This window comes from Calonectris borealis, chromosome 11 (assembly GCF_964195595.1).
Source record: "Calonectris borealis chromosome 11, bCalBor7.hap1.2, whole genome shotgun sequence".
NCBI classification, from domain to species: Eukaryota; Metazoa; Chordata; class Aves; order Procellariiformes; family Procellariidae; genus Calonectris; species Calonectris borealis.
This window is the reverse complement of record NC_134322.1, coordinates 17,243,681-17,256,352: the sequence shown is the minus strand read 5'-3', so window position 1 is coordinate 17,256,352 and position 12,672 is coordinate 17,243,681. Positions and strand designations below refer to the sequence as shown.

Genomic DNA, 12,672 nt, shown 5'->3' with positions numbered 1-12,672 from the left:
AGAGGTAAACTGAGTGTTGAATTCATGTTCTCAGTTTGAACAGCAGCATCTCTTATTGGACCGCTTTCATACCCATGCTATTTTAACAATAGCAGTTCTTTGACTTAGTTTTATTCCTAAGATAATTTTTCCTAAGGTAATTTTTGTATTGTTGGTTTAAAATATAGTTATATTATTTTTGTGACACACTTTGTGGCTTGCTTATTTGCATCTAAAAGGTGGCCATCTGGCATTCTATATAATTTAAAAAACAAATGCAGAACTTAATGAACAATGTGTGCCTTGGATTGGCTAAGACCAAACTAGCACACTTTAAACCTGGCTAGCTCAGGCAAAGGCCTGAAAAAATAATCTGCATTAATTCAATAGCAAGTACAGCCTCCTGCTGTGCCTGATCAACACTGGAGATGTCAGGTATGGGCAGGAAGTTTTTGCCTCTCACAAACAGAACCCATCTGAGTTTCAGTCTAGTATTGGCTAGACCTGGTTTTTATCTCCAGTCGAGTGCTGCATCTTTTGAAACATTTTTTTCTTAGCTTTTTAAATTGCTATAGTCCTTTCTGTTCTTGTGCTTCCAAAGCTCTTTCCCCCAAACATAAGTTTAGCCACTGCTTTCTTGCCTTTTTGGTTTCTTCACAATTTAATTCAGTGTTGGTAATCATCCCCCATGACCAAGTCAATGTAACTATGGTAGCTTGAGCATTGTCCTGGTAATGAACAGATTCTCATTGCTTGAGAAATCATGCTTTTAAGTAACATATTAAGACTTTTTCCATGGAGTTGTAGGAAAGATCTTGGTGTAATGCTATCTCTGCTTTTGCTGGATACAGTGACTAAAGTTGGTTTATTCCTTGTAGTTCCTGACCACGAATGTTAGGATTCTTTTGTCAAATCTACAGTAACAAAACATAATGCATAAAATCTGTTTCCATGTTCTTGTGAAAGTTTTTGTAGTTTAAGATTTGTAGAATGCGTTGTAGAAATCAAAGTGGTTACTTCTGTGAAATACAAAATTTCAACCCCCCCCAAGATGTTAACAAAATAAACGATGTGCTTTATTTGCATATCTTATAATTCTCTTATGCAAATTACAGTGCATTTAATTTTCTGAATTGGAGACTTCGGTTTGGAATTTTTCTCTTTCGTGACTGGTTAGAGAAGTGAAAGTGTGATAGTGATCTTTATCATCAATTTATATTAGTTTAAACAGATTAATGAAGATGTGGCAACGTGTGTTAGAATTAAGAACACTGCCATTTTTTGCCTTGAAGCCTTATTGCTCTTTAACCCCCCTCTAAGTTAAAATTGACATTGATCTACTGCTATGTTTTATAATAGTGAAGAATTTCAGAAGATATGTTCAAGATGAGTGACTAAGCAATAAAATGGCAGGTGAAATTCAGCATAGATAAGTAATTACAGCTTCACGTTGAAGTGATGGGCTCTCACTTTTCAGTCAAGAGTGAAGTCTTGGAGTTCTGGTTGATTTTGTCAAGAAAATACCAGTCAAGTGATCGCTCGTAGTCAAAAAAGCAAAATACATTAAAAATACTAGGAACGTAGTAAAGAATGAAATATTAACAATCATTATGCAACTTCCTAAACCTGTGATTTGTGCTCATCTTGAATTCTCTGTGCACTTCAGGTGCAGTCAGCTGAGTGTATCATGTTGGAAGTAAGACGCAGAGATGAGAGTTGAGAATACCTGGACTTACTGCTTAATTTTAAAATCGCTCTTGTGAATTGGAAAGCTCACATTATTTTGAAGAAATGCTTATTCATCCCTATTAATTAAGGATTAAACAAAGGTTAAGGATTAAACCATAAGATTATTCTCATCTCTAAGCAGAATAATGAATCCTGATATCCTGATCAGATAATATGACGTATGGATTTGAGGAAGGAGTGATACTCTTGTCAAGAATAAAAATAACTGTTCAGTACTGTAAATAGCATTATCCTGCATTGGTTTTAACAACTGTCTGTTCTTAAAGCGCTTACTCGTGTCATAACTTCTACATTTCATATCAGAAACAGAATGTGAAGGTGACTTTGCTTGAATAAATACATTGTTTGAGGTTGGTTTTAGATATCTAAAGCAACACAAAATATGTTAAGTTAGCATTCTGAGTTAAAATTTTTAAGTGGGTTATTAAATATGAGTGATTTATTTATTTATTCCCTGTCCAACTCAAATACACCCAGAGCCTTTCTGCCAAAGAAGTAGAACATTTGCAATGTTACTTATAGAAAGAGGATTTTCCAGCCCTTAATGTTTTTGAACCAGATTAGGTACTGCAAATGAATGAATGCAGAGAAATGCAATCATATTTGACAGTTGGGCTTTGGTAAATGAAAGGACAATCATTCAATAAAATGATGTTACTATCTCAAAATAATCTCATTTATATCACTGCATTTTTATTTCCTCCACAGGTCTCTTGATACAATATTGAGCAGTGCAGTACAAGGCTTGTCTGTTCTTGAGTCTCATTTAGTGGAAGTGGAAGGAGACACTCTTTGCTTGTATGGTGCTGGAGCACTGGAGTGTCTGGACCGAAACTGGAGTGTTCAAACAGCTGGAATTATTGTCACAGTCTCCTTTATGTTCATAGAATTTGATGAAATTGTTCAAGTGTTAACAAAACTGAAGACAAGATTTCCTAATTCTGTGGTAAGAATGCCTCAAATTTCAGCTGTGTGAACAGCTATGGAATATGTATTCTCTAATAGAACCTTGAGTGCTTTCAAATAATAGATACATTTGTGAATTACATATTTGCTTGGTGTTATCCTATAACGCTAACTTTAACTTGATACTTCTTAAAAATCAAGACTTTAATTTAGATTCTCACACAGTATGGTGTTTTCTTTTCAGACTGGTTATTATTTCTCTTCATTCTTTTGACCTAGCTGATTATTTTTAAGTTGCAAAACTGATGTGTAAATACAGTACTGCTATTCTACAGTATTGTTATGGATCCATGGTATCAGGAGAGCTTAAATTAGTTGTGAGTTCGAAGATCAAATAGCTGATAGGATAAAAAGAGGGAGGTAAAATTCAAAGGGAATAGCTAGCTAAATCAGTACAGTTCTTGAAATTCCTTCGTTCTTGATAAAGCAAAACAATATAAATGAGACATCCCTTTAGTACTTCTTTTGTTTCCCTTTTTTTCTTGGACATTTAAATCGGTCATTTTGAAACAAATAGTGATGACGTACATAAAGCAACTTATTACTCAGATGATATGCCTCTTGAATTCCCTGCTTCTTTTTAAGGTTTTGAGTATAACAGAACTTCATCGTTTCATTGAGATAGGTAAATTTGTCTTAAGTTCCCCACAAATTTATCTATCTCAATGAAACAATTGTTTCATTGTGGGGGGGAAAATTTGTGGGGGATAGCAGAATGTCAACTAAATTTTTATCTTCACCATCAATTTTTCCTCCTTCCCCTTCCCTCAGTAATGTTACTGTGTAGCCAAATATGCCATGCTCATAGGAGCACTAGCATAGGGCGTGGTTCAAAGAAACAGGAGGATATGACTTAATGCCAGCCTGCTGTGGCCAAAAAAGCAGAATATTTAAAAACATATATTGTACTTTTTTTTATGTGTGGATGTTGCAGTTGCTTTACTTGCAGAATTAAAATAAATATTGCTCAAGTAGTATCACTGCTTTTTGTAACATTGAAAATATTAGTGCTGTTACTGAAGGGTTTATAAATTGCTTAGGGTCTTCTAATATTGACATTTCTAAATATATGTAATAAACCAATTGGTTGATACACTGATGTGTTTTGCCGCAAAGACCTCAAATGAAGTGAGCTCAGTTGCTTCATCAGACCTAAAGACTCTTTATTTGAGTTTAAAAATTGCTTGAGTGGCACAGAATAGGAATAATTGTGTTCACTCTTTATTGTTTCCTTATTTAATTTATTGTGGTTTGACTTTTTTTTTTAAGCACCTGAAGTTTAAGGAGACAAATCTTGTGACGCTGCAGCAATTCAATGCATTAGCCCAGATGCATCGCATTGAACAGTTGACAGTTGATCCTCAGGGAAATCCGGTTGTCAACTTTACTTTGTGGAAATACTATGTTCTGTTTAGACTGAACCATTTTAATCTACAGAAGATAAATGGAGTAAAGGTAGGACAGTGTTGCTTCCTTCTTAACTATTGGTCTTACAAGATAAATTAGCATTGTTTTTAAAAAAAGCAGATGAATTGCTAATAAAATGAGCAGGACCCTGTCAGTATCCTTCCAGTATTAGGGGGGAAAAAAATTTTAAGTAGACTTCACCATATAATTTCTTGTGCTGTGTATTTGTTAAGTCCAATGCACTGTATTACAATTAGCAAAGTTGATAAGATTCTTAGTTGCCATAAAAATGTTGTATTGTCTCAGATGTTTGCAATTGCAAATGACAGTCCAAATCTATACCTGAGTGGTAAGGATATACCTGAAGGGAAGAATTTTTAATTATTATTTCTGCATGTGTTTCTAAAAAAGAAAAAAAATATTACAGAACTGCACAATTTTACTTGATTTTAAGAAGCACTTCTTTATTATGTTCAAAACAATCACAGTGCTGACATTGAATATTTGTGCAAAAATGTGCCTTTGACAGACTACTTAGTAGTTTACAATATATGATTATTTATATTTTTCAGTGTTACAAAATGTAGCTAAAATCGTATTTTTTCCTGTGATAGGCTTAAAGAAAAAAGTCTATCTTTTTTTTCTTTTTGCTTGCTATGTACAAGATCATTAGTGTGTGGTTTTTTGTTGAGTGTTTGTTTTATGTTTAAATAAATAAAGTTAGGATACCAATATTGCTATTCTTTGTACTTTGAGTCCCCTTTACGTCAGTTGAAAATAAATTTATTCAAACATGTAAAATGGTTATTTTATAATTGGGCTTTGATTGCAAAGGGGGCGAGAATAGTTACGATACAACACAATGTTTGAATGTGCATTCAATTTTAAATGCTAAATAAGTTTAAGTGGTGCTGTGGAAGTTAATTAGAGCAAAAATAATACATAGCTTTAGTGTTTAGATCTGGTGTTTTAATTTGATCATCATCATCATATGTTTTGGATTAGATATTTTACTTGTTATCTGATAACTATAGCATGAATGTTGTGGTTTACTTGGTTTTAGTTCTGTAAAACATGCATTAGTTGCACAGAAGAGTAGGAGTGGGTTAAAGAGCTTACCTGAATTAACTATTAGAGAAAGGATGAGAAAAGATGAAGGATGAAGGCAAATGTGACTCACTCCAACAGCACAGTATCTTGAAAAGGAAAAAAAAAAAGTGGTAGTTAGTTATCCCACGAGAACTTTAAAATAACCTTGAATTTAGTACTTTACAAAACATACGTATCAAAGTTGATTTAAAAAAAAAATAAAAAGAAAAAAGAAAGGTTAAATATGGGTTTGAAGTTTATTTCTTTTTTACTGCATCATATTTTCAAAATCAACATTAGTGATTCAGATTAAAAGAAAATAGAAGATAAATCTTACCTGTTTGGTCTTCATGGAGAAAGAAAGCAAAAAAAACCAAAAGAAAATAACACAACTATTTAAGTAGTCTTTTTGTTATGATCTCAAGGTCAGCAAATTCAGTCTTTGAAGGAAAACTTTGAATTTATTAGTGCTTGGGAATGAATTTAGTAAATGGATTTACATGTAGCATGGCATGCTATTTATGTAGGACATATATAAAGTCTTAGATACGTATGACTGAAGAACATTTTTGTCCTCAAAAAACTTTTTGAGCCAGACCACACTATATGAAGATGTGCATACAGAATTTTTTTCCTATTTGTCATTAATCATTTGAAAATTGTCATAGCCAAGCAGAAGAAAGAGATGAACTCTGATCGCTGTTTTTCATTAGTCTACAGCAGAAGTCATGGTATCTGGCTTTGCAGATATATATTACCGTTTCTTTTAAAATCAATAATAGAAAATCCTGTTTCAATGTAAAGAATACAAACCCCTGAAGTGTGCTCTCAGACCTTAGATCAGCCCTAAATAATAAATTCAGGTGACGGAAAGGGAAGTGTGCATGTTCTGCTATTCTGATTATCATTTGTTGTTCAATGTTTGTGAAGACTATTGTGTTGCCAGCTCTGAGATACATATCGTTGGGGACTAAAAGCAATATATACTAACTGAATTAACTAAATAAATTGCATAACTCTAGCACTTTTAAACTTTTTTAAAAAAAAAAAAAGTATAAGGAAGGTTTTATTTTCTCCCCAACCTCCCCCTTCCATTCCAGTTATGTTCCAGGCTAGAAGCTGAGTGTTAGTTTCCCCCTAACAATGATTTTGTTCCCTTGTCAAACTGTTACATTTACTAACTGTGAAGAAGCAAATTCTTTTCACTGAGATATGCTATTTGAAGTCTTTCCCAGTGATAGTAATCTCAGATTAATTAAGAGTTGTCAAGGTTTGAAGCTACTAAACTTTACGAAATGCTTTATGCCAAGTGGTATGGCATACAATATAGCAGATGCATCACATTTACTGAATTGGTGCCTGTTTTCTGTAGTCGGCAAGAAGCAGGCATAATAGACTTACATTTATGTGATATTACCGTTATAATCTTTTTGTGATTAATGGAGCAAACAATGTACTGGAGTAAGATAGAGAACATGAGTTTCTGTGAACTAAAGTGTATTCAGCATTGCTGTCTCTGTTGACCTGGTCCTTATGCTTCTCTTAACATAAATAAATAAATTAAAATAACTTATTTTTCCAGCAGACATTTCTGGCTGCAATGGTCTTTGTTTCCCTAGCTGCCTTCTGCAGTCTTTGTTTTAGACCTTGTTTCTGTTAACAGACTGTTTAGCAAGGTCATCTACTCTTAGGCTACTAAGTAAGACTGACTTAATTTTAAGTGAAAATGAGCAAATCTAAACACTGTGAAAATGGAATTGACTTTACATTTCTAATTTCCTGACCTATGTTTTCTGTGGTGAATTTCTCCCTGCATTATGCTGTTGCAGTATACTTTAGGCAAGGGTAGATTGTAGATTTTGTAAACATTAAAGAAGGATATAATAAAATTATGTTAACTTGGATCAAAATTCCATTTTACTCACACATTTGAATAATACAGAACACAAAAATTGTCTGGAAGTACTTAGTAAATATTGTGGGTATTGAAGTTTATTTAATAATGGGTTGCTTTCCAAAAATATGTTATAAGATAAACGGAAATTAAATTTGATCCAGAAGTTAAGAAGTCACTGAGTGAGTTTCATTGTCCTGTGTTATCCAGGTCAGATTTAGATGATCATAAAGATTCCTTCTGCACTCAGTGGAAAGCCAGGAGTCTAGAAACTGTGCCAACAAACTTTTGGCAGTTGAAGTCAGTTCATAGTCTGGCCATCAGGGCAGGAGAAACATAGGCCATTGTCTCCAGAGGTTACGAGCCAAGACAAACAAAAAAAACAATAACAACCACCACCAAAAAATAACCCCCTTCCACCTTCTTTATACAAAATTGAAACATGTAAAAATAATCTTGAAAATTTTTCAACCATTGAAAATTATTTTAAAGAGATGTCTGTAACTTAATGTTGACACAACAGTATGGATGACATTTAGTGAAGTATAAATGAGACTTATTTTGGGGGGTTGAAAAATGCAGAGAAAATAGGGGAGGTGTTTCCCTTTTCTTGTTTCCCTTTTGCCCCCGTTTCCCTTTTCTTGTGTCCCCCGTTTCCCTTTTCCCCCTTTTCTTCCTTCAAAGCCTCTCTTTCTCTAAGGTCTTCTCTATGATGCTGCCAAAATAAGAGAGACTGTACTTTTCACATGTGGGTGCCCAGAATCTTTACATTTCTGCAGCATAACTTGATCAGAAATTTTCCAGTAGACCTTCTGTAAGTGCATGCAGTATGGAGCAGAATTAATATGTCTGGCCTTCAGATACTCAGTATAAGAAATCGTTATAAAATTCCTCATTTCATGAAGAATATCATGAAGCACAGGATAGCATGTGTATCCATTAAAGTTTCCAGAATTACAGGAAATAAAACAAGCACAAGTACCTCATTTGGTTTCTTTTAAAGAACATTTAAAGTGCCAGTAAAAGCAAATCTACATTTTGAAGATATGCCTGGAACAGATCTGCATGCAGTGTTCTGTGTAACAAATTTCAGTTAATTCTCAACGTACCTATGTAATGAAATATGAATGTGCCGATTTTGAAACTTAATTTTTTCTTTTTTCTTCCCCTTGTTCCCCTTCTCCCCCTTCCCTCACAGGTTACTGAAAATGATATTGTAATGGCAGAAAGGCTCTTTGGCATTCTGGCATATGTAGCATCTTCTGAGCTGCCACATTATCGCATGCTTTCATTATTTGGAGAATCTAGGTAAAATAGAATGAACAGAACTGGAATTTGTCCAGAATGTATGGTGTAATTCTTTTGCCTGCTATCGTGATAAATTCTTTCTAGGTAAAAAGGTAAAAATTTCACAGATAACATCTTACAGAAGATAGGTTCTCTGTTTGTTGTAGAAATATTAGCATCTCCTGATTCATGTAGACAGATATTTTCACAGAAGTTGTATGAAGTCTGCTGAGTAATGTTAAAAGGCACATGCACACAAATGCACTGCTTGTTTATTTCTCCAATTGTACCGGTATTGGTGAAGATTTATCGACTTTCATGATGAAGACTGACTATTTTTAGTGGGTATTTTATAGTGGGTGACTATAACAGTTAACAGATATAAGAGTTGGTGCTCTGAGAAAAAGGTGGTTAAAAAGACTATTTTTAGTCTTCTGTAGATACGTACTTAATAAAAGTTAAAGCTGCAAGACTTCCTATTTAGGAGATGCGATGTGATATATGTCAAAAAGTCAATTGTACAGGAGCAAATTAACAGAGGAATATCTAGAGTCATCTGTATTTTGAGTAACTTGAGGATGCAATAAACTTGAAAGCTCATAAAGTACATGTTCAAAGAGAGAAAAGGAAAAAAATCCTCACAATCATTAGAAACATCTGCTCTTAAAAAAAAAGTTTCCAATAATTAAAACTGTAAATCTCTTTATTATCTTTTCACAGGAGGAAGCAATTCCATTTTCTGCTAGAGGGAAAGGGAAAGAAATCTGGGGTTGGAAGTGAGGAAAGTAGTGATAACAGAAGAAATGGAGGAGAAAGCACAACTCGAGCAACATTGAATTACATGACAAAGGACTTCCATATGGAAAAGCTTGAGGTAAGTATATCATTATGAAATACTTTAATCCTCTATTATATAACCTTAGACTACTACTCATGGAATTTGTCTATATATCAAGTTTCAGTTGTGGTATTGAGAATGGTGGTTTTAAAATACCACTGCTTACCGTATTTACATGTATGATCAAACATTTCATCTAACTGATCTTTGTCAGAATACTGGATAATGGTCAGTTTCTGTCTTTAGTGAAGTGGTTCCTGAACAGTGCCACATTCTCAGAAATACATTCTCACCTAAAAGCCTTAAGTTCATAATGAAATGTACCTGCATTAGTAAAATATAAGAAATGAGCACAGTTTTTTACAAAGAAAAATGTACATTGCACATGTTAGGATTGTCTAATGGAATTAGAAATTCAGAAAGTATATCCCAAAATGATTTGGTGAACAACACGTTCAGACAAGATTTGAGATAGTGCAGGCTGTGGTAATAAAGAGCTGTTTACTAGCTTTTAAATGGGCTACAGGAAAATATATATATGTATTAGGTTTAATTATTAATAAAATTGCAAGCTGGCTTGTTTCAGACAAGTGCATCAGTCACGCTTGTTTTAGTTTGTGTTTCTGATCTGCTAACTCTTTTGCTTGGGCAGAGGGAAATTGTTCCCAGGGAGAACATGCTTCTTTCAGCCACTACCTCCTTTCTGAGCAATCAGCATGAGTTCTAGCCGTATGCGCCCTGCTTCCCACATTTGTCCTGTTATTTGCTTTTTGATTATGTGGAAATATAGAAACCCTCTAGTGCAAGAAATTAAATCAAGTTCAAATAACACTGAATTCAGTTATTGCATTGTGGTTTTGTTATCTCAGATCCATAGCATAAAAGAGACAGTGACTGCATGTGTGGAGAGATTAAATTAAGAAAACATTTTCGTTTCAAAAGCTGTGACAGTAGCTCTTAAAACTTTGAATGGCATAGAACAAGACAGTGAGGCATTCCTCTTGTCCTTTACCGTGGAACAAGCACTATAATAAAATAAGCTTGGTATTTGTACAGTCCATTAAATATATGTATTGTTTTCTCTTCCCAGTGGAGCAATTCACACCTTGTCCTTTGTTAAAGCGTTATGTATGTGGCAGCAGCTATACAGGATGTCACAAGAGAAGACTAAGATGGGCAAAAAGGACTGATTCCAGTTCCCCATCAGCAGTAAACTAACATAATAAATGTGATTGAATAAGTTTATTGCTAAAGATGACAGTCTGAGTCATTGATTAATAATTTCATTTTTTAGATGAAACAGCTGGAAAGTATTTTCTCTGCTTTATCACTCATTTAAGAAAACTTACGTTTTGGTGGCCTGAAGCATGACCTAACATTTTTAACAGTGCCATAAATCAAACTAGTTAGATAATTAGCACCAATATAACTTACTGTTCGAAGCTTATTATGGCATTTTATAGAAACTCTGCAGAAACAGGGATTAATACAGTTTGAGTGACTAAAATGCAAAGCTAGTGGTTGCACAAAATGCAATATTTTTTTTTATTATTATTTTTTAAAGGTTCAGGTTACTTTAGTATCTAATGTAGTACATGTTAGGAACCATGCACTTGCCAGAGTCCATCAAGGAACCTGTGGAAAGGATGCATACTGGCATATTTTTCCATGACAGTATGCTTAGTTCTTGTTAGGGCAGGTAGATAAACTTTCCAACTATTGTACTATAAGCATGAAAAGCTGGGGATTGAAGGGAGAGAAGGAAGGTAAGTAGTCTGGTGCTTAATAATTTCTGAAAATTTTCACTGCTATGCCAGAAGGCAACAAAAATCATAATGCTGTTAAAAGATATTTGTATGACTACTTCAAAGTGGGTTTCAGATAAATTAATGAATGAATATAATATTAATATAATGAATACAGTAAGGTTCTGTGGCCACACTCATAAAAGCTTGAGTTATACCTTGGGCCACGCAACTTAAAACCAACAGGGAAAAAGTGTGCAATGGCCTCTTTGCCTGCTAATCGCTATGTTCTTTAATTCATTAAATTTTTGTGGTTGTTCTTTGGGCTTGCTCTTGTTTAACCTTTTCTTCCTTTGTCTTACACAATGTGTAATGGTTCTCCCGTGCAGGAAATCAAGGAAAGAAAAACATTTTGCCAGACATATGTCGAGAACCTAGTGAAAGAAGCAGCTGACATCAATATGAAAAACGAGTCGTTGCAGAAGCTTTGGCCTCAAATGTTCATTGAGCTTGTCAGAGATGCAGTGATAGAAATACGCAATAAAAATTCCTACATGAAACTCTGCTTACAGCGGATCACTGATCAAAAACAGTAGAGTCAAGGCTTGTTGTCTTGCAAGCTTTTGGTTTCAGGATTCTGTGATGTTTTACAAACTTAAAACAATAGAATATAAAATTACCATCACTATGGCATACTTCACACACCCCCTCCAATGGATGCCTTTAAATCTTAATCAATTCTTGATAGTTTTGAAATGAAAGTTTACTTGCTTACTGCTTTAACAATGCTTCCTTGGCTGAATGATGAGATAGCATAGAAGTAACTTGGTGATTGTCATGTTTTACTAAGTTCTTGTGTTTTTTTTTTTTTTGTTATCCTTGCTTCTGTAGTGCTACAGCATTGTTTTAAAGAACGAATTTACACTCTGCTTGCCTTTTTTATTGAACACTTTTTAGTTGTCACCTTTTTGACTGTTTGCTGCTGTTTAAAATAAAATCAAGAATAGTAGCTGATTTTTTTATGAGCAAAAGCTAATAAATTATTTTTACACCCTCAACTTGATGAAGACTTACTATTATTGTTGTTTAATTTGTTGAGATTATAGGACACGTTTTCATACCAGTGCCATGACAGTGCTCAGTATATCAACATTTAATAAGCCTAATTCTCAACTGAACAAATTGCCCAAACTTTATTTCAAGTGTTTTTCATTAATTTCATTTGTATTAGTTTCCGTGAATTATTATAGGTAAAATATGAATTCGAGGTATACTCACTTAAGCTTTATTTTTGTTCTGTTAAAATATGTTAATAATATAATTTCTTTTGTTTCTTGATTACTAAATGATTATTTTTTGAGGTTTGCCAAGGCCAAATGAGCTAAAATGCATGCATTACATTTGGTAAGGAAACTGATGACTACTATTCAGTTGTAATTCATTTCTGTGACTGTGTGAATATTTCATATTTGATATCAATAAAAATAAATTCATCACTTTTGCCCTTCACAGATACTGTAAAGAAGTACTGCGTACAAAGAAAAGACTTCTCCTTAATGCTGCATGAAGAGATGAGACACAACTTGCCCCCAAAATCAACTGTGAATGGGTAGAAAAAACACATTCCATAGTACAATAACTTCCACTGTAAACACCTTGCAGGCTCCTGCCCAGAAATTGAATTTAGGTACTGTTAGCAAGTCCAGCTAATTCCCATG

At 33.9% G+C, this 12,672-nt stretch overlaps 1 protein-coding gene across 3 annotated transcripts in view; it reads left to right on the top strand.

Moving 5' to 3' along the window:
- LRRC49 (leucine rich repeat containing 49) overlaps positions 1-12,463 on the top strand; it is a 55,840-nt gene extending 43,377 nt beyond the window's left edge. For all 3 annotated transcript variants that reach the window (XM_075160225.1, XM_075160224.1, XM_075160223.1), the window contains 5 exons: positions 2,437-2,674; positions 3,964-4,149; positions 8,283-8,392; positions 9,092-9,245; positions 11,344-12,463. In XM_075160225.1, the coding sequence (XP_075016326.1) occupies positions 2,437-2,674; positions 3,964-4,149; positions 8,283-8,392; positions 9,092-9,245; positions 11,344-11,550 (895 nt within the window). In that variant the 3' untranslated portion in view covers positions 11,551-12,463. The remainder of the gene's footprint in view (positions 1-2,436; positions 2,675-3,963; positions 4,150-8,282; positions 8,393-9,091; positions 9,246-11,343) is intronic.
- Positions 12,464-12,672: the final 209 nt, after the last annotated feature.